The sequence below is a fragment of the Saccostrea echinata genome, unplaced genomic scaffold (genome assembly GCF_033153115.1).
Source record: "Saccostrea echinata isolate AGI-Se365-2 ecotype Australia unplaced genomic scaffold, CSIRO_AGI_Sech_v1 ptg000059l, whole genome shotgun sequence".
NCBI classification, from domain to species: domain Eukaryota; kingdom Metazoa; phylum Mollusca; class Bivalvia; order Ostreida; family Ostreidae; genus Saccostrea; species Saccostrea echinata.
The window spans coordinates 618124-639482 of NW_026889808.1; the positions used below are offsets into that span (position 1 = coordinate 618124).

Sequence of the window (21359 nt, forward strand, 5' to 3'; positions counted from 1 at the left end):
ATTTAACAAACCTGTTTGGGGAGTACAGGTCTCTGAGTTAGCGGGCATGTTTAAAAGGCTATATCCAGATATTCCGACTGGACGAAATGTGAAATACAATATGACGTCACAGTAATATATTTGAACTGGGCTTACAAGCTTATGATTTCAATATATGAATAGACATTTAAATGCATTTCTCATAGGATGAGCATATATAAATCGTTTATATACATGCACAAATAGCTCCAAATATTCCCAAATAAAAGATTATATTTTTTATAATTATACTATACTAATATCCTAAAAAGGAGATTTTCGGTGAAATCTGGCTCATTGCCTTGCGAGCAGAATTTAGACATTAAACAAAAAAAAAAATTGAAAGTTCTTTTGCACATTAAAAGATCAATGCTACACCATGTCTAATTCAATATATTGGTAACGTAAAAAGAAAGAAAGTTCCTTCAATCCCCAGAAGCAATAGATGCATATTAATTTGAATAGTTGGCATAGACTGTATCGTTCTGTAGATATTCCGCTATAAGATCATGACAGAATTGGTATTCTTCCTGCACAAAAGAAAGAGAGATATTGAATTGAATCATAACACCTTAAAAAATAGAACATATTTAGAAAATGCAGCCATATGGTAAATATTTACTACAGCCTGATATTCTCTCATGAAAAAAATATAGTTTTTTTTTAATTTAAAGTCAATATTATCTCGTGATGATGACGAGAAAAATTATTTCGATTATTACGAGTCAGAAAAGATTTAATTAAGGCGAGAAAGAAGATATTGTTATGACGAGAAAAGATCTCGTAATTGCAAGTTAACATTTTTTGATTAAAGTACACCAAAATCACCATTTTACCACTACAATACACACATCCACTTATAGAAATTAAAGGCATTCATCTACATATACAACTGCAGGAAATTTGTAAGCCTTTGAGACAAAGAATCTTTGTAAATGTAATGTACAAATATCGTAATTATAGGTTTGTAATGATGTTTATTTCCTATAATATTACATGTATTTTAGTTTTTATATGCACCATCTAAATGCGGATCCAGGATTACTATATTGGGGACAGAGGAGGTTGGGGTCAGAAATATTATAAAAAAACAAAGAGAAAAATTATACATATAAATAAATACGTATATGCCTTTCTTATATCCGCGATTACACTTACAATAGTTGATATCATATCTGGCCTACGAATTTGTATCAATCGCGTTGTTGTGAAGATATCAACCTCTTTGTCAAGAATTAGTTGCTCAATTGCATTGTAAGCAACACAAAATGGACCACACCGTTTTGCACCGTCACTGCAATTAAAATAATTTGTACTTTAAAATAAAACTTATTTGAACATTCTGTTTTGAATGATCCATAAAAAGCTTTATTTGTTTCATGAAACAAGGATTTTTTTAAACGTTATTAAGCACTTACCTTGACAAAACTAGCGTTCTACTGTCAGGACGGGTAGACTCTATAAGTCGGGTTTCTGTAATCACATTAAGAACCTTTCGACAATCAGCAACCACGGTATCCTCCCTCCAAAAGTTACATTCCAGAACAGAAACAGCTACGTCTTTGAAGCCCTATCATAATATGTAACAAGAGGCCCATGGGCCACATCGCTTACCTGAGCACATTGGTTAAAAAGAAGCAAAAATCAGTTCAGCATTGAACCAGAGGGCATCAGGTGGGTGGAGGGGGGGGGGTTAAATTTTAATTTACACTACCTCATGATGCTCCAATGTCAATATTACTACTCATGGTTTTCCTGTTCTTAAACAAAAGAATTTTAAAGATTTTTTCCCTTATATATTCCTTTGCAAAACTCTGATCGCTCACTGTGGCTCCACCCTCCCCACCCTAAATTTGAACAAATTTGAATCTACACTACCTGAGGATGCTTCTATTATAATAAGACTAATCATGGCTTTGCTGATCTAGAGCAGAAAATTTTTTCAAGATGATTTCTTTATATTCTTATGTAAAAATTTGACCCTCTGTTGTGCCCCCCTCCCTACCCCGGGGGTCATAATATGAACAAACTTAATTCTACAATACCTGAGGTTGCTTCTGTATAAATAAGACTAATAATGAATAATAATGGCTTAGTTGTTCTAGAGAAGAAGATTGTAAAGATATTTCCTAGGTAACATGTATGATCAGATTCTTACAAGGGATATATCGGTTTTCCTTTTACACTGTCTGAGTTATTGATTGGAATAATTATTAAGACAGCTCAGTCTGAGATATAAGGTACTACTTACACCATGTTTTTCCCTTAGGTTCCCTTTGTTAGATAAGAACCAGATGTCTCAATCTTCTTCAGATTTACTACACAGAACTAAACAAATCCCTAGGATACTTGCCACTTGTGTTTACAACTTTTATACTTTTATTTTGCTTTAACCCTTAAGGTTTTCCATCCTCTATCCTTAAATGTCCATCACATAAATAATACTCTGATATTGATTTAAAACATTTTATAGTAGAAAAAGATTTACCAATAGAAAGTTTCAAAAATTAACTAAGATTGAAGTAATTAATTAAAGATTGCATTGAAGTCTAAAATAAAAATTCAAATAATAAGAATATCAATAAATACTGTGTTGGAAAGATGCATTTAAACACATTAGAAATAGAATGACGATTGAAAACGATTTTTTTTTTACCAGATAAGTTTTCTAAATTGATTTTTTTTATCAATTAAAAACAGAGGGAGACAACTCTTACCAAAATTCTAGGTCATATATTAGGACACATCCCACATCCCACCCTTACATGCTTATAGTAATAAATGGGAATTACGTCTAAATATACTGAGTATTCAACATGCACCTACATATCTGTTATGTATTCAAGTTCATTGAATCTGTTGCTTTTAGGAATAGAATACCTTAATCTCTAGTGTTGATTCAACATCCAACATCTTCATCTATATTCTGAATGCCTGACTTTCCAAAAGCTTTGCCTTATATACCCTTTCGCTAGTCCATTCCAAGGGTTGTCAGGTCATTCCACTATATAAAGTCTTGCGTTTTACTCAAATCGTTCTTAACCATTACACCTATACATTCCTATGTAAAACTTTGACCGACCATTGTTGCCCCGTCCTACCCCCAGGGGTCATGAATTGAACAATCGTGAATCTACACTACCTGAGGATACTTCTATATAAAGATAACTAATAAAGCGTGGCACATCCTGTGAACAAACCTAAATCCCCTTCACCCAAGGATGCTTTGTGGCAAGTTTGGTTGAAATTGGTCCAGTGGTTCTCCAGAAGAAGTCGAAAATGTGAAAAGTTTACAGATGCCGGACACTCTTTGATCAGAAAAGCTCACTTGAGCCTTCGGCTCAGGTGAGCTTAAAATCAATAAACGGTCGTCCTGGTATGAATTTAAAGAAATCAACAGACATCAATGTAGAGAGAGAGAGAGAGAGAGAGAGAGGCAGAGAAAGAGAGACAGAGAGATTTGATGCCAAGTACACTGTACCTTTTTCTGAATAATGATGTTTGTTTTCGTAACACAGTCGGAGGGAGTACAGATTCTCATTTTTACTGTGAAATCTCCCACAACCTTTGTATCATTTTTAGATGGAAACCAACATTTCGACTAAAATAAATAGAATGGGATATTAAGAACTGAATCTGACACATTTTTGTGTAGTTTTTTTTTTTTTTTTTTTTTTTAATTTTCAAATATCAACCAAGACTCATACCGATGATACGTCCGAAAGTTGCCCGAGAAAAACTACCGTTCCAGCTCCACTCTTTCGTACTAGGTAAAGGAAATCTTCACACTGATTCTCATTTGGATACTGGGCACTTATAATTCCGTCAGGTTTAGTAAAACTCTGTAAAGAAAAGAAAATCAAGAATCTTTGCATGATATAAGGTCAAAAATGTCAGCTCTTTTATTGGAAGAATATATTGATTTATAGTTGAAAGAGGTATTTTGTCTTACTAACCTGCAAGATAACAGCATTATTATAATGCACTTCTTTGTCATCGTCGGAGAGCACATAGCATTTATATTTCTGGTCTAAATTAAACGAATATTAAATTACTTTATAATGTATAGTTGGCTTCTATTCATGCACACAAATATAAATACTAAGTTAGAAATCTGACCTTTCAAAACAGAATTGAAACTCTTAAAAGCATATCTTTCACAATTACCCTTTACATGTAGTTTGATATTAGATAAAAACAAATAACCGTTACATGGCTAAAAGCATGATAATCCATTTTTTTACATAAACTTTGTAAACTTTTTACAGAATATTGCAGATCTTTTGGTCAGGTGCAACATCATAATCCATTTGAATTCATTTGTATCAAAAGTTTGGAATTCATTGAACGGACATGTTTTCCACATGCAAGAAATCATTTGTTTATCATTGACATTTGCCTTTTGCTGAAATTACCACACCTCCTTAAAAAGGATATTTATAATTTAGAGTCTTGCCATCTATTATTAAAATAAAGGTTTCATTAGGATATAATTCTACAATGCAAAGCCCAGTGACCACGACTTCAGATACTGTGCAATCATTAGATTTCTTGGTGACTCAATTTTCGTCGAATTCGTGGGTACCTCTCATCCACGAATTAACATCCTCCATGAATAAATATACTAGGGTTTCAATATCATATTTCCTTTTGTAGATATGAGTGAATAAACGAAATAAATTCCCCACGAACCTGTAAAATTTAAGAAAATAGTTCCCTCGCGAATGTTGGTGATTCCACTGTATGAGAAATTGAACACAAGGGATTAAAGAACTTTATTTTCTTCTTATTTCAGGGGTGGAGGAGAGAAAGATAGAACAAAGATTCAGAATAGCTTGAGTTTGGAAATCATTGAAGAAACATTCATTTTAGAAATTTAGAACTGCCTGACAAAAAAAGAGATACACCAAAAAGTAATGAAAAAAGAAAATAAAATACATTACAATCTATCAGATATTTCTCAATGTTTAAGAATCAATTTAATAATCAATCAATTTATAACAAGAATTGTGTATTAAATCTTTTATATTAATTTTGTTGAGGTACAACATAAAGCAAACTAACTGACTGCATCTAAATACATTATCATACTTGGTAAATCTTCCTCAGTAAAATTAGCACCAAAATTTGCATGTCCAGACACGCTGTTATTTACAGTGTGGTATGGATTCAGAGATTTAAGCTCCTGGTAAAGAAAGAAAATCACAAGAAAATCATATGATTCGACTTATCATATTTCAGTATATTCTTGAAGAACATATTTTTTCTATATTTACTAGTTGATATATCTATGCATTCATAGCTTGTTTCATATTGTGATACAAAGAGTAAGTGTTACATAATGCTGTTCTACAAATAATTAATTGAAAAAAGGCGCATCTAGATGCATGTTTTTCAAGACTCCTCCTGGGTTCCATTTGTCCAATCAGTAAAACTAAAATATTCACCTTGAACTGATCTTCTACTGGTGATTTCTTATTAGCTACCTCTCCTAGATTGACGTAACAAGAGGAGTTTTGATACTGTGAAAGGAAGGTTTCAGCATCAACAGGGTGTAGATCTCCTCTGAATGATTCATACAAAGCAGCATAGACCATTTTATATTGATCCTTCAAAAAAAGGAATAATAGCATTAGTACTTGTTTCATTATATACACAGCTAAATTTGCAAAAGATGGTTTCAAAAATATGTTTCAAACGCATGTTTACCATTAAAAGCGGGTAACATACATAATGTTCATTCCTCATATGTTTGAAACTTAAACCAGAAGTCTATTACGGTATTGTAGCTCTACTGGTTTGTTCTTTTATAAAGAAAGAAAAAAAACAAACAGTATCTAGACTGAAAACTTTGCAGCAATGGTAAAATCCATTAATAAGAATTATGATCCTTGGTTAGGTTTACTTATGTACCAACTTTAATTAAAATAAGAATAAAAAACATAGTAGGAGTAATGTTTTAAACGAACTGCAAAATTATCCTTTTTATTTAAAATATTGCAAAAGTTTTTATCTAAATTTAAAAAAAAAATCAACAGAACCATATATCTTAGATTAATCTACTTACATACTAAGTCATATATTGAAATCAGACCAAACTGTAGTAGGAGAAGTGTTTTGTAAGAATTTCACTCAATTTTCTATATTTAGTCATCCTTTCATAAAATCAAAAACCAACACAGAGAAGTATATACATTGTATATTAGTGTAGTCTACTTGTGTACTAAGTTTCAATGAAATCGGAAAAAATGTAAGAGGAGTGGGTTTTGAATAGATTTCACAGAATTTTTAATTTTCATTAGCCATGGCAACACCTTTTGTCAAAATGAAAAACAAAAACACAGAATAAAGTATTTTATTATAGTCTACTTGTGTATGAAGTTTTAATGAAATCAAACCAAAAACTGTTGGAGGAGTAGCGTTCTCAATGATTTTCGCAAAAAATCTATTTTAATTAACCATGGCAACGTCGTTCATCAAAATAAAACAAAAACGATTAAAAAAGAATTATATATCCTGAAAGGAAAAGGAAACGCAGGGTAATATAATATGCGAAATTTTTTTGATTGTATAACCGAAAATTATGAAAATTGGTCAGAGGGATATCTTGGTTACTGTGCATTAAAATCAGTGGTCAGAACTACTCAACCGTGAAATGTATGACGTCACATAAGGAAAGTGGTAGAAAGCCGAATACACGTGCATATCGATGACAACATGTTTTTCAATACATCTCGTAGTACCATTTGCTGCACTTAAGTTATACACATCGTTTTTCGATATTAACAGTCGATTTCCATTTCTCGAAATCAGGGATGGGCACGATTACTCAAAAATGTAATCGATTAATAATCGATTACTTAGAGGAATTTGTGTAATCGATTATTAATCGATTACACTCATTTTTGTCCTGTAATCGATTACTTTGGAAGATGTAATCGATTAATAATCGATTACTTCCAAGTTTTTATCCCTTCAAATATCAAAGCAATATTTAAATGGTAAATGTTGATGTTATCTACTGAAGTTTGAATGTGTTCCTGCAGTTTCAGTGCAGATTCTTATAAGGTTTTATTCTGGCTAACATTCTCACTAAATGCCCAAATGAGGGATTCTCTACCAGGGAAAGTGGAGACATGATTCCTACAATGAAATATGCCAAGGAATTAATTATTCCTTTCAACCTTGGATCTGAACCTCCATATTTATTGACTTGTTGCAAATATTATTTAATATTTTATTGTGAATTACTTCATTAGAAGTATTTGGGCTGCCCGTATGTTGACACTACACATTAAACATTCCTGTACGTGTATTTAAAAAAAAATAAGTAAATTAGAACTCTTAGTAATAAACATGTAAATTGAATTTGTCTTTAAGTAATTAAACTAATAGCACAATTTCATTCTGTATTGAAATAAGTGTTTTGAGAGCTATTAACTGTTTTAATAATATTGTTTGTCTTCAATGGAATGAAGGTTAAACACCAGGTAGTTCACAGTTCACACTTCATTATCTGCAAATCAGGGATGTCTCAGTCGATTAATTAGCCAAGATAAGCAAACCCAGTGACACTTACTCCCTCTCTTACGGACAGCTAAAAAAAAGCTAGGAAATCCAAACTTTACACTAGGTGGGATATTTATGTGTGACTGACTGGAAATAATTTTCCAAAATAACATCCATTTATGTATAAAATAATCGAAAGTAATCGAAAAAGTAATTATAATTACATTGAAAATTTTAGCTGTAATCGATTAAATTACGATTACAAGTAATCGAAAATCTCTTTGATTACAGATTACTGTCGATTACTTGAAAAAAAGTAATCATTACAATCGATTACGATTACTCGATTACGAATACCCCATCCCTGCTCGAAATCAAGGTACGGTTGACGGAAGTACCATGGGGTCTGGCTATTGCATTGCCTAAGTGAGGACAAAGGCAACGACAGGTTTCTGTGCAGTTTGTTGTGAATTTTTCCACAATAGAAAGTCTTACCCGTCCTCAGAGAGGGCGTAGAAAGATTTCCAACCAACCTTGACGATGACGTTGTTGCGTAACAGCGCCACGTCAAGATCGGACTATTCATCCTGCCACCTGTATAATCACCATCGCATTACCCTAAAACTGCTATTAATACAGCAGGCTATCATAATCGTTACATTCACCCCAAAACTGAAGGAAATCGATAGCACGATTTTGGTTTGAGAGCTCGTCAACTTTATGTAAGTGTTCCTCTAACTCGCACATGCGTGCGTATTTGCCTATATTTTTGGGCATGTTAAACCCCTCCCAATGCTGCCAGGGCTTGTCAAAATTTTCTCGCAAACAATGACATTTATCCACTTCACTGGTCTCTGTCAAGTCCATCCTTTTCGCATCAAACGTCTATGGGACAACGTGGACGGTAGGGTTTAAAATGTCCAGGCTGGTCTCAATCAACGAAGGGCTGCCTTTTCGGAAGGGTTGATTAATATAACTATTAGAAGGATAAACACACTGATAAACTCCATGCATAGGAGAATCAAGGCTGTGACAGATGCGCGAGGGAGACATGTGAGATAATGAGAATTTTCATTTTTCACTTTTGGGGGGTACCGTCATATGAGTTTCAATAACTCATGAATTATTGGGGAAAATCAAATGAGATTTTGGTTACATTTTGATTAAAGATGATTTTAAATGTTAGATAGGATAACTGGAAAAATATTTCCTTTCAGTATATCTTGGTATAATCTGCTTGTGTGCCAAGCCTTTTTGAAATCGGACCAAGGCTGTGGGAGAGGTAGCGTTTTGAATGAATTTCATACAATTTTTTTTAGTAACCATGTCAAAGCAATCAGTCGAAATCAATAGATAAATAGAAATATGTTTTTAGTATAGACTACTTGTGTACCGAGTCTTAAAATTATCGGACCAAAACTGTAGGAGCTTTTTGAAAAAATGTCTATGGACAAACAGACAGTTAGAATCGTATTTTATGGTAAAGATATGGTGTTATTTTTTCTTTAGAATACAGTTTATATAAAATGTTCTGAGATAAATGAGTACCTCCCCTTGTATCATGTTCATTCTGTCATGGCGCATTTGTGTTACGAATTCCTTCACATTTACAGACCCTGAACTCAAGCCGTCCCGGTAAAGGGCGTCCAGAGCTATGAAGGTACCCGTTCTCCCAATCCCAGCACTAAAATAAAAGAGAGAAACAGCTAAACGGAGGCAAGAAAAAGACGCAACTGAAATGCTTTGTAAAATAGAACAAGAAGGTTCATACTATTTTATTGCGTGAACTAAATGTAATATTACTTTGTAATTTTTCAAATGGAGATATGATACTTGATAGAGTGTATTCAAGTATTATTGCTAATAATATGATTTCAAAATATTTTATTGATACATAATTAATTGGATTGGACACAAGTTTTTTCCAGTTTATATTGACCTCTTTAATTGAAAGTAAAATGTCAATCTCAATTTTTCTGGTAAATATATACATGTATGCATCTCGACGATGCTTAATGTTTTCTGCAACTTGATTTGCCATTCTTTTGAGAATTTTTCTCTAACCTGCAGTGTACTACAATTTTGTGTTGGAGGGAATTTCCTGAAAGTGATCTCAGGAAATGTCGGTGGAACATGACAAGGTTCAAAGCTTCAGGGACACCATGATCTGTCCACTGGGTATAGTGAAACATCCGCACGTCTCGCTCTTCTTTTCTCTGTATGCAAACGAGAGATAGAGAAAAGAGAGATTCAGTGAGAGACAGAGAGTGCGAGATAAAGTAAAAAAAATAATGACAGGACAAAAATAAGGCTTAATAGGTAAGCTTGCTTCAGTTGCGTTTAGTTTAATAGATTTGTTAAAAGCTCCACTTTTAAGCTACATATATAACTGGAATTTCAAAATTTGTAAATGCACTTCATTAAGCGGGATCAATATATCAGTACTATCATTTGTGTACTCCTAAATTTTTTCAAAGACATGATTTCATATTAATAATTGTATCATAAATTTTAGAAAAATGGAAAGCGAATCAAGTTTTAATTACAGCCAACGTTTACGCTTAATTTCTTGATAGGTAAAAGAATGACACATCAGTATAATATCATACCTGGTGACTTACATCAATATTCTGCACATGAAAATTCCTCGTAACATAATTTGCATAGTTCTTTTCTTCATTGTTTCGAATTGCAAAGTGTCCGTGTTGGATTTTTGCACTGTTGTTTGGCCAGTATTGTCTACATTTTTCCTAAGATGAGAAAGGAAGTTCCGTCAATACACAACCATGGTCCAGTTAGTGATTTGATGAAAATAATTATTTTGAGTGTGTCAATACCTAACATGACGAAAATAATCCACGGGTAATTAAGCTTCGTTTATATTTCAGATAGGTTAAGGTCAAGATTATAAAAAATAAGATTATTAAAATTAAATCAATTTGCAAGTTTTATGGTCGATACAATGATTTGTCAGCAATTACAATCTAACTTTAAGTCGAATGCTGACTGAGGTCTTTCATTCTAATTTATACAGGGATCATTTCTTTTTTTTTCCGATCATGACAAAGAGCACAAAGTGGGTGTGACCGGTAGGCAGGGGATACTCACTCCTCCATGACACTTGATCCCACCTCTGATGTTTCTAGAGCTCCGTGTTTGCTCTGCTCCTGCTTTGTATTGTTCAGTGGACTTTTGAGCTTGATAACTGTTCGGTACCTCAATATTTATCAAAAAAATTTCCTTCTTTCATGTATAGTACAAGGTTCTCTCTGATTCACTGTCGTACCTTGAACTGATACGTAATGAATTAATATTTTCCAATACTTAGACGGATACCAGATGCTCACCGCAAAGGAACTTTTTATAAGGGTGAATAAAACAACAAAATGAATTGATATAACGGTTTGGCTTTAAGATATTTTTCAATGTCATTTAAAATCTTTCATCAATAATATTTTTCCTTCTTTCATATATAGTACAAGGTCCTCTCAGGTTCACTGTCGCACTTTGAACTGATACGTTATGAAGTGATATTTCCCATTACCTAGACTGGTTTTCAATCCTCCAGTACCAGAAGCTCACCGCAAAGGGCCCTTTTATTAAGGGCAATAAAACAACAAAAAGAACTGATATAACGATTTCACTTTAAGATATTCTTCAATGTTATTTAACATCTGATACACAGGACTTCAACATATTAAATAACTGAGAAATAGCACAACCAGGCCGATTTGAAAAACTTGATTCAAACGATTCCAGGTGTTCTATGTTGACACAGATCTATAAAGATGAAATATTTGATAAAGTTTATTGTACAACATTTTCTTAAATGCCCTAACGCGATAAAGTAGAATTGTTCTTTGAATATTTTTTTAAATAAAGAAGTTACACAAAGAAATGTTTTGATCTCGAAACTTAAAAAAAGCTAAATTAACCAATGAGAATACCCAGGGAAAATAAATACATGGAAGAAACTTATGCAATATTTTCCTTTTTTTCTAACTAACCTCTGCTGGTGGACTGTTAGTATTTGATTTACATTATGAGCCCTGGGTCGAGGCCTCTGCTTGTGGACTGTTAGTCCCCGAGGGTCTCTACAGCCCAGTAGCAAAGTACTTCCGAATCGGTACTAGATGGAAAATACTGATATATATATATATATATATATATATATATATATATATATATATATATATATATATATATATATATATATATATATATATATATATATATTGAAATATAAATATAAATCCACAGTGCTCGGTAAATTATAGGTACAATTTTAAAAAATGAAACACGAAAACGTTTAGCAAAGCTTTACTAAACGTTTTCGTGTTTCATTTTTTAAAATTGTATATATATATATATATATATATATAGTACCGACCAGACACAACCTAACACCAGAGCGAATCCAAAGCGCACCCCGGGTTCGCTTTCTAGGTTCTCTCGGTGTCCGCTACGGGTCCGCTTTCAGAAATTTTGGGTTCGCTCTGGGTTCGCCTTGGGTGCGCTTGGGTTCGCTCGGGGTCAGCTCCGGGTCCGCTAGAGCGAACCCGGCGTTCGCTTTCTGGGTTCGCTTTGCGCACTCATGCGTGAAGCAGACCCCGCTTTAATCTTGCCGCCAATAGGCCCCACCCCTTGTATATTCCAAATACAGTAGTGAAATCGATCATTGTTATTTTTGAGGCGATCGATACATGTGCATGTACAGTGGCTGCAACGTTATTGTTGACAACATATAGGAACTATCACGTTACATGAACGATTCCGCATGATTAACGCACGATTAAACCTGTTACACGAACGATCCTTCAGGCACACGATTCGTCAGGTTACAATGTACATGATCATTCACGATTGTTAACGCAAATGCACGATTTTTGTACGCAAAATAGTTAAAAATATTTAGGAGTGGATATTTTTAAAATGAAAATAGGCTAAATTTATTTAAGAGATACTTTAGATTAAAAATATAAATTATTGCTGCAATTCATCGACTTTGGAAAACTGAAAGAAAAAGAAAATATTTAGACATGGATATTTTGAAACTACTTGTAAATAAGGTAGACAGACATCTCGGCCCAACGACACCTCGGCCCGACACGTTTGACACCTCGGCCCTGACAGGTCGGCCCAAAATAATTGACACCTCGGCCCAAGCAAAATTCTGTGATAGATAGAATTAATCCAGTGTCTGAATTGATACCATTATAGATATAGTTACTAGTATTCTTTCTGACGATTAAACAATTTTCTTCATTAAAACTGGAAAGGGGGGAGGGGGTTTATGATAGATAATTCATCATAATTGATTAACTTGCATCTCTCTCTTGTGGAAAATGCGCAATATATATGCATAGTAATACTAGATTTCAACATACTAGGAATTCTTTCTTACGATTTTATATATTTCTATTATATAAGAATGGTATGTTATCGTATCATTTTGCATGGTTTCTCTGATGATTTGAAACATTTGAGATTCGCTTTCTGGGTTCGCTCTGGGTCCGCTGCGGGTTCGGTCGGGGTGCGCTCCGGGTTCGCTCGGGGTCAGCTATAGCGAACCCCAAGCGAACCCGGAACGAACCCAGAAAGCGAACCCGGGGTGCGCTTTGGGTCATTTCCCATTAAGGACTTGACTACTACCCAAAGGAATGAAATTAACATTAAAAAACCATATCCAAAATAAATCGATCACATGCATTACTAACCCTTGTCCCTTCTTTAAGATTTGTCAAGCAAACAATTGTTGTAACTGTCTCTTGCCACACCATTTCCCAAAATTCAGCAATTGTTTTCTTTTTTGGACCTGGTAAAGAGGATGGTATAAATATACGGAGAATTAAAGATATTATTCTTTAAATTGCAAAACAGAAATATTATATTGTAAGGAATGATTTTCAAACACATATACATGTACGTTAAATTTAGCTTACCTTGAGTTGCAATATATCTCTTTTCTCCAGAAAGATCCTATTTGTAAAGCATTGACAATAAACTATTAATATACTTGATATCAGAGTTTCACAAATTCTACTGAGATAAAAAGCAAAAAAAAGTTAGATATATTGGTATGTAAAAAAGTTCATATTTATGAAGCCTATTTGAATGAGTGAATCAAGGAATGAAGAAGTAAAGTATGAGAACTAATAGTACAGAGTTCATATATTAAAACAATAAAACCCGAATGTAAAATTATTTTTGGTATAGATCAGAAGGTATTGACTAAGGACAGTCATGATGCCAAAACGTTTTCTACCCAAAAGGCAAATACATGTAATGAAGGCAATTATGGAAAATATAAAAGTTTTAGAGACAAAATTAGCGTAAGCATCATGGATACACATCATAGGGAAAAGTATTAAAGACATTGCCTTTTGTCCAATCAATGGAATTTTTTTTCTGATTAAATAATATTCAAGGTTAAAATGCTTGATACAATTTATATTCGTTTCTTAGAAAATGAAAAAAGAGTTAGTGGCTATGAAGTAACAAAATTTCTTTTAAAATATTTACTCGTCATCTACATGTATTTAACCATAGTCCTGTCGAGAAAATATCTTATTAGCATTGGCAACATCACAAATTTTTGGTGTCTTTATTCATTTAGAAATTTTAAAATCAGTTATAAATCACAAGATAAAGATAATTCTGATTAATTTGTTGTATATTACGAAGAAATACAAAACAGATACTCAAGCAACGTGTGCTCAGACCTTAGACCCAGAAAAGTTTAATAGGAATTTTATTTGCAATTGTTTTTCTTCAAATCATCTTCAATGATGGCTATACATCATGTGTATAGTCAATTATCCCATCGACTTCTTTTTTGCTTGGCACTTAGAAGAGTATGCTCAAAAAATAATTAATATACCCTAATGTAGTTAGCGTTGATATAACCATCGTTCTTGTTCGATTCTTGTAGAGTAACACGAGTATGATCATCTAGAAATGAATGAAATATCAACAAGTAAGCAACATTTCTGTAATTCATGTTTTAATTTCCAGTTTTACCTACATTTTCGTGAAAAAAGGCTTGCATTTTAATTAAAAAATAACTAATTAATTTTTGCCATTTTGATATTGCAAATTATTTTTCAAATAAAGAAAACCCTGTGATTATAGGAGTACATAAATTAACAAATCATTCATAAAATGATAATTATCACTTCGGAAATCCTTTGAACTATCCCTTTGAAGTGTTATTACATGTAGCCGAAATATCATAACCAAATTTGTTGTGAACGATATGGTCTCCAAAATAATAAAAATGATAATGATATCAGTTTGTTGTATTGATAAATATCTTACAGGGAAATATTGTAGTGTATCTGTTGTAATAGTTAATGTCTTACAGGGAAGTGTTGTAGTGTATCTGTTGCAAAAGTTAATGTCTTACAGGGAAATGTTGTAGTGTATCTATTGTAATGATTAATATCTTACATGGAAATGTTGTAGTATATCTGTTTTTTACTTTGTTTTCTTCTCTTTTACCAACTTCACATGGATGTAACTCGCCATTAGGAATCTCCTTAATAAAAAGTTCAAAACAATTAAAAGTTGCTAATTGAATACATCACCTGATAAATAATAGTCAAAATAACCAATGCCAATGACATATTAAGAATGAAAGAAAACTTTTTAAACATATTGGATTCATTTTCAAAATATTCACGGTGAATTAATATACTTTCTGCTTAAGTAGAATCTATCTATTTAAACTTAAAATTAAATAAATATAATTAAATCTTCATTGGCTTCTATACCTTGTACTCTTCTTTAAATCCCGTATTTTCCTGATCTGACAAGATTTTTATTGTTGTGCAGAGGTCTTTTAGATGAATACGTCCTTGTTTTGCGTTGAGGCTATTGTTTTGGAGCATTTCATTTTTGTATGAATGAAAATCCTCACCATCTATTCAATATGAACAATCACATCTGATCAATAAAATAATTACACCATCCTCCTCCTCATTTCCATTTCATTAAATCGAATAATTTACACCTAAATATGCCGAAAAAAATGTGAGCCGGAAGTATCTTTCTAAAACAAAACATTCAGATTTACACACCATTTGTTAGTTTATCTTCTTTAGTGCTGTGTAAAACAAATTCAAAACTTTGTTGACTTCCGTCGGTTCCTTTTGATGCGGGACTCGTTCTTCGTCTCCTTTTTCAGTAACAGATAACAAAAACCATTTTAATGGATATTTCTTTTCAATTACTATGACGATTATTATGGAAGAAAACAATAAAACATTCATTCTCAAATCTTTATTTACAGGTATTATAAAATAATTCAATATAGTGTATATTAAATTACATTTTAAGAAATACTAACCATATGAATATCACGACGACTAAGACAATTACTAATACAACACCACTGACCACACCATATATAACATTTTCTTTATTTTTCTCAGATGTGTTTAATGCAGGTCCTATAACATATTTTTTCTTATGTACCAGGTATATAATGCATGACAAAAATATATAGTTGAACCAAGGTAAGTAAATTTAATTCCTAACTCAGGTTAGGACGGATTATAATTGATAGATATATTTTTCTTTATTTTCATTTTATGCATACGAATATATTTTGCGCAAAATTTATGTAAACCTTATGTAGTACAGTACTCGCATTGTAAATACCATGGGCTTAAACTTTCAATGCAGGTGTGAAGAAAATTTTCCGATATAACATTTAAAGTATTAATGAAATAATAAGAAAATATACCTTTTAATCGCTGACACGTATCACCCTCATAATCCTCTTGACAACCACTCGGACAACTTCCATTTTTTACGTTACACGATTCGTTCCTCAGACAGTTCACACTGCAGCGTTCTTCACAATTAACACCATAATATCCAGAGGAGCACACTATAAATGAACCACCGACTACATAACATGCATCTTAACAAATGAACAATTATAAATGAAGTTGCTATTTGATTAATACAGAAATGTTTATGCAATATACCTTCGGAACAATTTCTCCCCATCCATCCTCTTTTACATTTGCATTGTCCATTAATATTATCACACTTATCATAGCAATTTACAGAACAAATCTGCGAGCAATTTTTGCCGAAGTGTCCCAAGTCACAAGCTAGAAATTAAAAAAAAAAAAACAATAAATCCGCCAATCAATACACGTAGAGGCAATGATTAGAATATATCATGAAAGAAAGCCAAAATTTAAATATAAAATTAGTCATATCTAAGCAATGTGTCCTGATTGAACACAAAACTTACGGGCGTCACATTTCTCGCCTTGAAATCCCGATTTGCATCCCTTCATACAATGGCCATTCACATGATAACAAGTTTCATTGCTCAAACAATTTCCACTGCACTTGTTTTTACACATAATACCAAACGTACCATTACTACATTCTTGATAGGATAAAAATATAGTCCGGATTGTGTAAGAAACATAATTCAATTTACAACGCTGTGAAATAAATGTTACCATTATATTTTAGAGTAAATCAATGTTTTCTTTAATTAAAAGCAATTTATCAATTATTGGCAAAATATTAATAAGTAACACTAAGAACGGGGAAAATTACGTAAATTTGTTTTTATATGATCCTTAAGTTTAATGACTTCATTACTTTTGTTGCATCTATCATTCCTCCATCCCGGCAAGCAACCATTATCACAGAAGCCAGTTATGTGATTACATGATTTGTTCACACATTGATTGCTGCATTCATCAGAACAGTTTACTCCGAATGTACCATATCCACAAGCTTAATAAAAAATATAATTATGAAACTTTTAAAATACTACAATTATAAAATGACTTTTTATCATTTATTTCTTGTAAATGAAACACTATGTGTCCTGATTAAACAAAAAACTTACGAGCGTCACATTTCTCGCCTTGAAATCCTGACTGACATCCATGCAAACAATGACCATCGACATGATAACAAGTTTCATTGCTCAAACAATTTCCACTGCATTCCTCTTCACACATATTTCCAAACGTTCCATTACTACATTCTTGATAAATGAAAATAGTCTGGTTTGTATAATAAACTACAATTAATTTATAGCACTGTTCTTTCAAAATGTTAAATATCCAAAAGAAAATTAATATAAATCAATTAAGAAAATCATCAATATATATAACTAAAATATTAATGAGTAGCACATATAGGGGGGAAATTATATATGTAAAGAGGAAGGTATGGTTTTGGCCTTTGTATCCTAAACATTTAATGGTTTCAAAAGGTTTTGAAATTTGCTTAAACATGAGTAACGTAAATGAATGTGATAAATAATGAAAAAAAATATGGCATGAACGAAATAAGCCTCCACAGCCTTCGCCCACTTCAATTTTCTGATATATTGTGAGTACATTTCTTTGAAAAATCACATTTCTCATGCATGTGGTCTGTATTATCTGAAAGAAAGTTACACTAATAATTGATGTCGTCTGCAATTTTTTTAGGAAAATACTGGAAAATGCACCTAGTATTAAAGATACCATGAGAAAATCGGTATGATCTTACTGCATGAAATTTCAACGACTTAGAAAGCGTGAATGTAAATTATCATTTTCATGCTTTAGACAAATACAGGGCCTGATTTGTACTGAAACCATACCTTGTTCTTTATTCCTGTATGATCAGGAAATTTTATGAATTAAATTACTTTTGTTGCATTTGTCATTCCTCCATCCCGGCATGCAACCATTATTGCAGGAACCAGTTACGTAATTGCAAGATTTATTCACACAGTGCTTGCTGCATTCGTCAGAACAGTTAAGTCCGAATGTGCCATGTTCGCAAGCTTGATACGAAAATAAAGGATGTTAAAATATACTAAATATGAATGTGATAAAAAAAAGTATATATTTTTGCTTTTCTTTATTTCTAATACATGTAATACTAGGCTTTATTACCTGTTTATTAGGAATAAAATATCCTTATATGTAACAAAAAAAAGAACTCTTCTCAATTGAAATCAGTATACCAGACGACATATTAGAAAAAAATGCGTCTATCACATAACGTGTAAAATGGTCAGGATGTTTTAGGGAAAAAATAGCCTTTAGCATTCACGAGACGACAAAAGGGTTATAGTTCGAGGGCTGCTGTTAAGTGGTTTATACACGTATAGTACTTCCCAGAACATTTTTTAATGCAAAAATGATTGTATACATGTCTATCCAATCTCTGTGAACAAAATTCATTTGAATATTCTTGACATCAGTTTATGACAACGCAGCACAGTTAAGGTGCCAAATGGAAATATAGGCGAATTTTTTTTAGACAGAAAATACATTCTTTATAAGGATGGGCGATTCTTTTTAGGCCTTTACTATTATCGGACAAATGTAATGTGGCTGAAAACTGCATGTTCAGGACATTTATATTTCTTAGTTAGATTTGTCACGTAATGTGGCAAATATACCTGCAGTATTGAGGTCATATATAAATTCCAATATTGCAAGGGCATAACCATGTTAAAAATCTTAGTTTAATTTATAGTTATTTTCAACACTCTTTGTAGTTTGTGAAAATTGCTGCGAACCTACATAGATTCTACTATATAATTGCTAAAATCACATTTGTTAGACCGTATGTTGAATATTTTGCTGGTCAAGTACATTAAATGTAGATATAATTAATTCATTTGCAAGATTTCATCAGGTTCGCAGCACTTTTCAAATATCTTCATACCTCTTGAGTTTATGTGTAAAAGCTTGTCACAATTCATTGAGGGTATGCCCTTGCAATATATCGATTTATTACGACCCCTCTATTACCCTTCAATGAATCTGCATACAAATGTACGGCATTTTCACTTGTCTAGGGAATGTACGGGAAGTATATGAATAAAATCATAAAACAGACATCCCATCCAAGTTAATGGCCTCTTATATATCTGCAAATAATATTTTATTTAATTACAAAACACATTTTTCATTGTATAAAATATAACTTGATCCGCCACTCACTGCATACAAACTGCGTCAAATTTTACGATATGACGTCACATTGACAAGTGCATTTCGATCAGTGAACTGTTTATATATTGCTGCGTGGGATTTAACCAACGACAAAAATACATGCAATAGTAAGTATTGATGAGCTATCCAACAGTTTAAAACAGCGTATTATTTCATTTTGTGGTAATTTGAAGAACATGTATTTTTGTGTGATGTCATAGTAAGCACTTCCCGTAAAAATTAGGCCCCGCCTCTTTATTGCAGCCTTTACTGTGCTGCGAAAGTCGTAGAGGGTTACATACAGTATATGCTTTTCATAGGGGAATGTGTTAAGCAGCTATTTTTTACCTGCAATGGCAACAATGCACAGTATTTCAATACAAGAAGCAGAGAATGATAGAATTTTTTAATACTTACTTTCATTGCACAAAATTCCTTTAAAACCTATTTTACATCCATTCATACATTCTCCATGAACATTATTACAGATTTTATTGTCAAGGCAATTTCCACTGCACAGTTTTACACAATTTGCGCCATATGTACCAAAATCACATTCTGCAAAAACAAAAAGAAAAATTTGAAAAGAAAGTTTAAAAAGTAGATACAATTAACCCATATATATATAATAAAAGAGACTTTATCTGCAATTTGTAATTTTCTTAAAAATTATATATTTGCTTCAATTTTGAAATTGTAAATAGCTTTTCTATATACACCCTTTAAATATAGATGTTGATCGATTGATTGATAGACTGTTGTTTTACGTCCCATTCGAGAATTATATATATAGAGAGAGAGACGTCACCATATACCGGTGAAGGACTTCAAATTTTGACCTTTACTCGGCACTCAGGGCCATGGAGCAGTGAGGGGTCTTTATCGTGCCAACGCCTGCCATGTCACGGGGCCTCGGTTTTTAAGGTCTCATCCGAAGGACCCGCAACTTTCACTTCAAATTGCCGAGCGCATGGCGAAGGAACAGTTGCTACCCATTTTTTTTATCGACTTAGGTCTGTCGCCGCCGAGATTCGAACTCGCGACCTCCCGATCACGGAGCAAGCGCTCTACCGACTGAGCTACCGTGAACGGTTAGATGTTAAAAACAGAATATGATTTTTGTAATCTTGGTGATCTAGTTAGGCTCCCTCCGATGCTTTACGTGAAAGACAAAGATATCATTTATACACTAAACTTTTACAGAAAAATCGAACAAAACACAAAATTATCATAGCAAAAAATGCCATTAATCTTGTTAAATCTTGGTTAGCAGAAAACCGCTATCATTACAAGAACTGTTGATCTAACATTATTTTACCCAGCGTGCTATGGCAATACTAGGTGGCTATCTAAAATGGAGCATCAAAGAGATAAAATGAGGGTGAAAAACCAATTTTGAGTTGAGTCTTTGATTGGACGATATCTCTCTCCTGAAAGGATGTTTTAATCACTAACAGATCAATTAAAAAATAGCCCATTAAATATATATTAAAGAAATACACAAAGGCTATTATTTGCAAAAATGTTATATCAAGAAGTAATATTGGGACTGAAAGGTATGGCTGCTTATAATAAGAAAATAAAAAAAAAAACAGCTAGGCCTCGGGAAAGCCTTCATTCAAATCTATTTTTGTTTTTGTTATTGATAATAACACCTAAAATTTGATAAACATGATTACTTCAAATTCTCTATCGTCAGCTTACTTTACTTATTTATGTAGCACTATGCCAATTTCACCTGCATTGTGACCATGTTGATTAGATAAGCAAAAATGTTCTACGTACAAACAATTCCTAAAAGAAGGCAGATAACTGACAAATAAATTGATGATACAAATTGATGTCAACAGTTTT

At 32.7% G+C, this 21359-nt stretch overlaps 2 protein-coding genes across 2 annotated transcripts; both read right to left on the reverse strand.

Annotated features, from left to right (window-relative positions):
* Window positions 1-377: 377 nt before the first annotated feature.
* On the reverse strand, window positions 378-15416 carry LOC133174777 (receptor-type tyrosine-protein phosphatase alpha-like). The gene is made up of 16 exons (XM_061309873.1): window positions 15300-15416; window positions 14977-15064; window positions 14408-14478; window positions 13470-13506; window positions 13245-13342; window positions 10149-10277; window positions 9592-9743; window positions 9076-9211; window positions 5466-5627; window positions 5110-5203; window positions 3975-4048; window positions 3762-3860; window positions 3500-3619; window positions 1437-1588; window positions 1177-1312; window positions 378-548 (listed from the first exon to the last, which is right to left on the reverse strand). The coding sequence occupies exons 1-16, from the start codon at window positions 15414-15416 to the stop codon at window positions 471-473; spliced, it is 1743 nt and encodes a 580-aa protein (XP_061165857.1). The 3' UTR covers window positions 378-470.
* A 181-nt stretch (window positions 15417-15597) lies between these two features.
* On the reverse strand, window positions 15598-18314 carry LOC133174778 (multiple epidermal growth factor-like domains protein 11). The gene is made up of 6 exons (XM_061309874.1): window positions 18206-18314; window positions 17411-17551; window positions 16521-16649; window positions 16274-16420; window positions 15875-15977; window positions 15598-15703 (listed from the first exon to the last, which is right to left on the reverse strand). Exons 1-6 carry the CDS (start codon window positions 18237-18239, stop codon window positions 15598-15600), a joined length of 660 nt encoding a protein of 219 aa, XP_061165858.1. The 5' UTR covers window positions 18240-18314.
* Between the last annotated feature and the right edge of the window lie 3045 nt (window positions 18315-21359).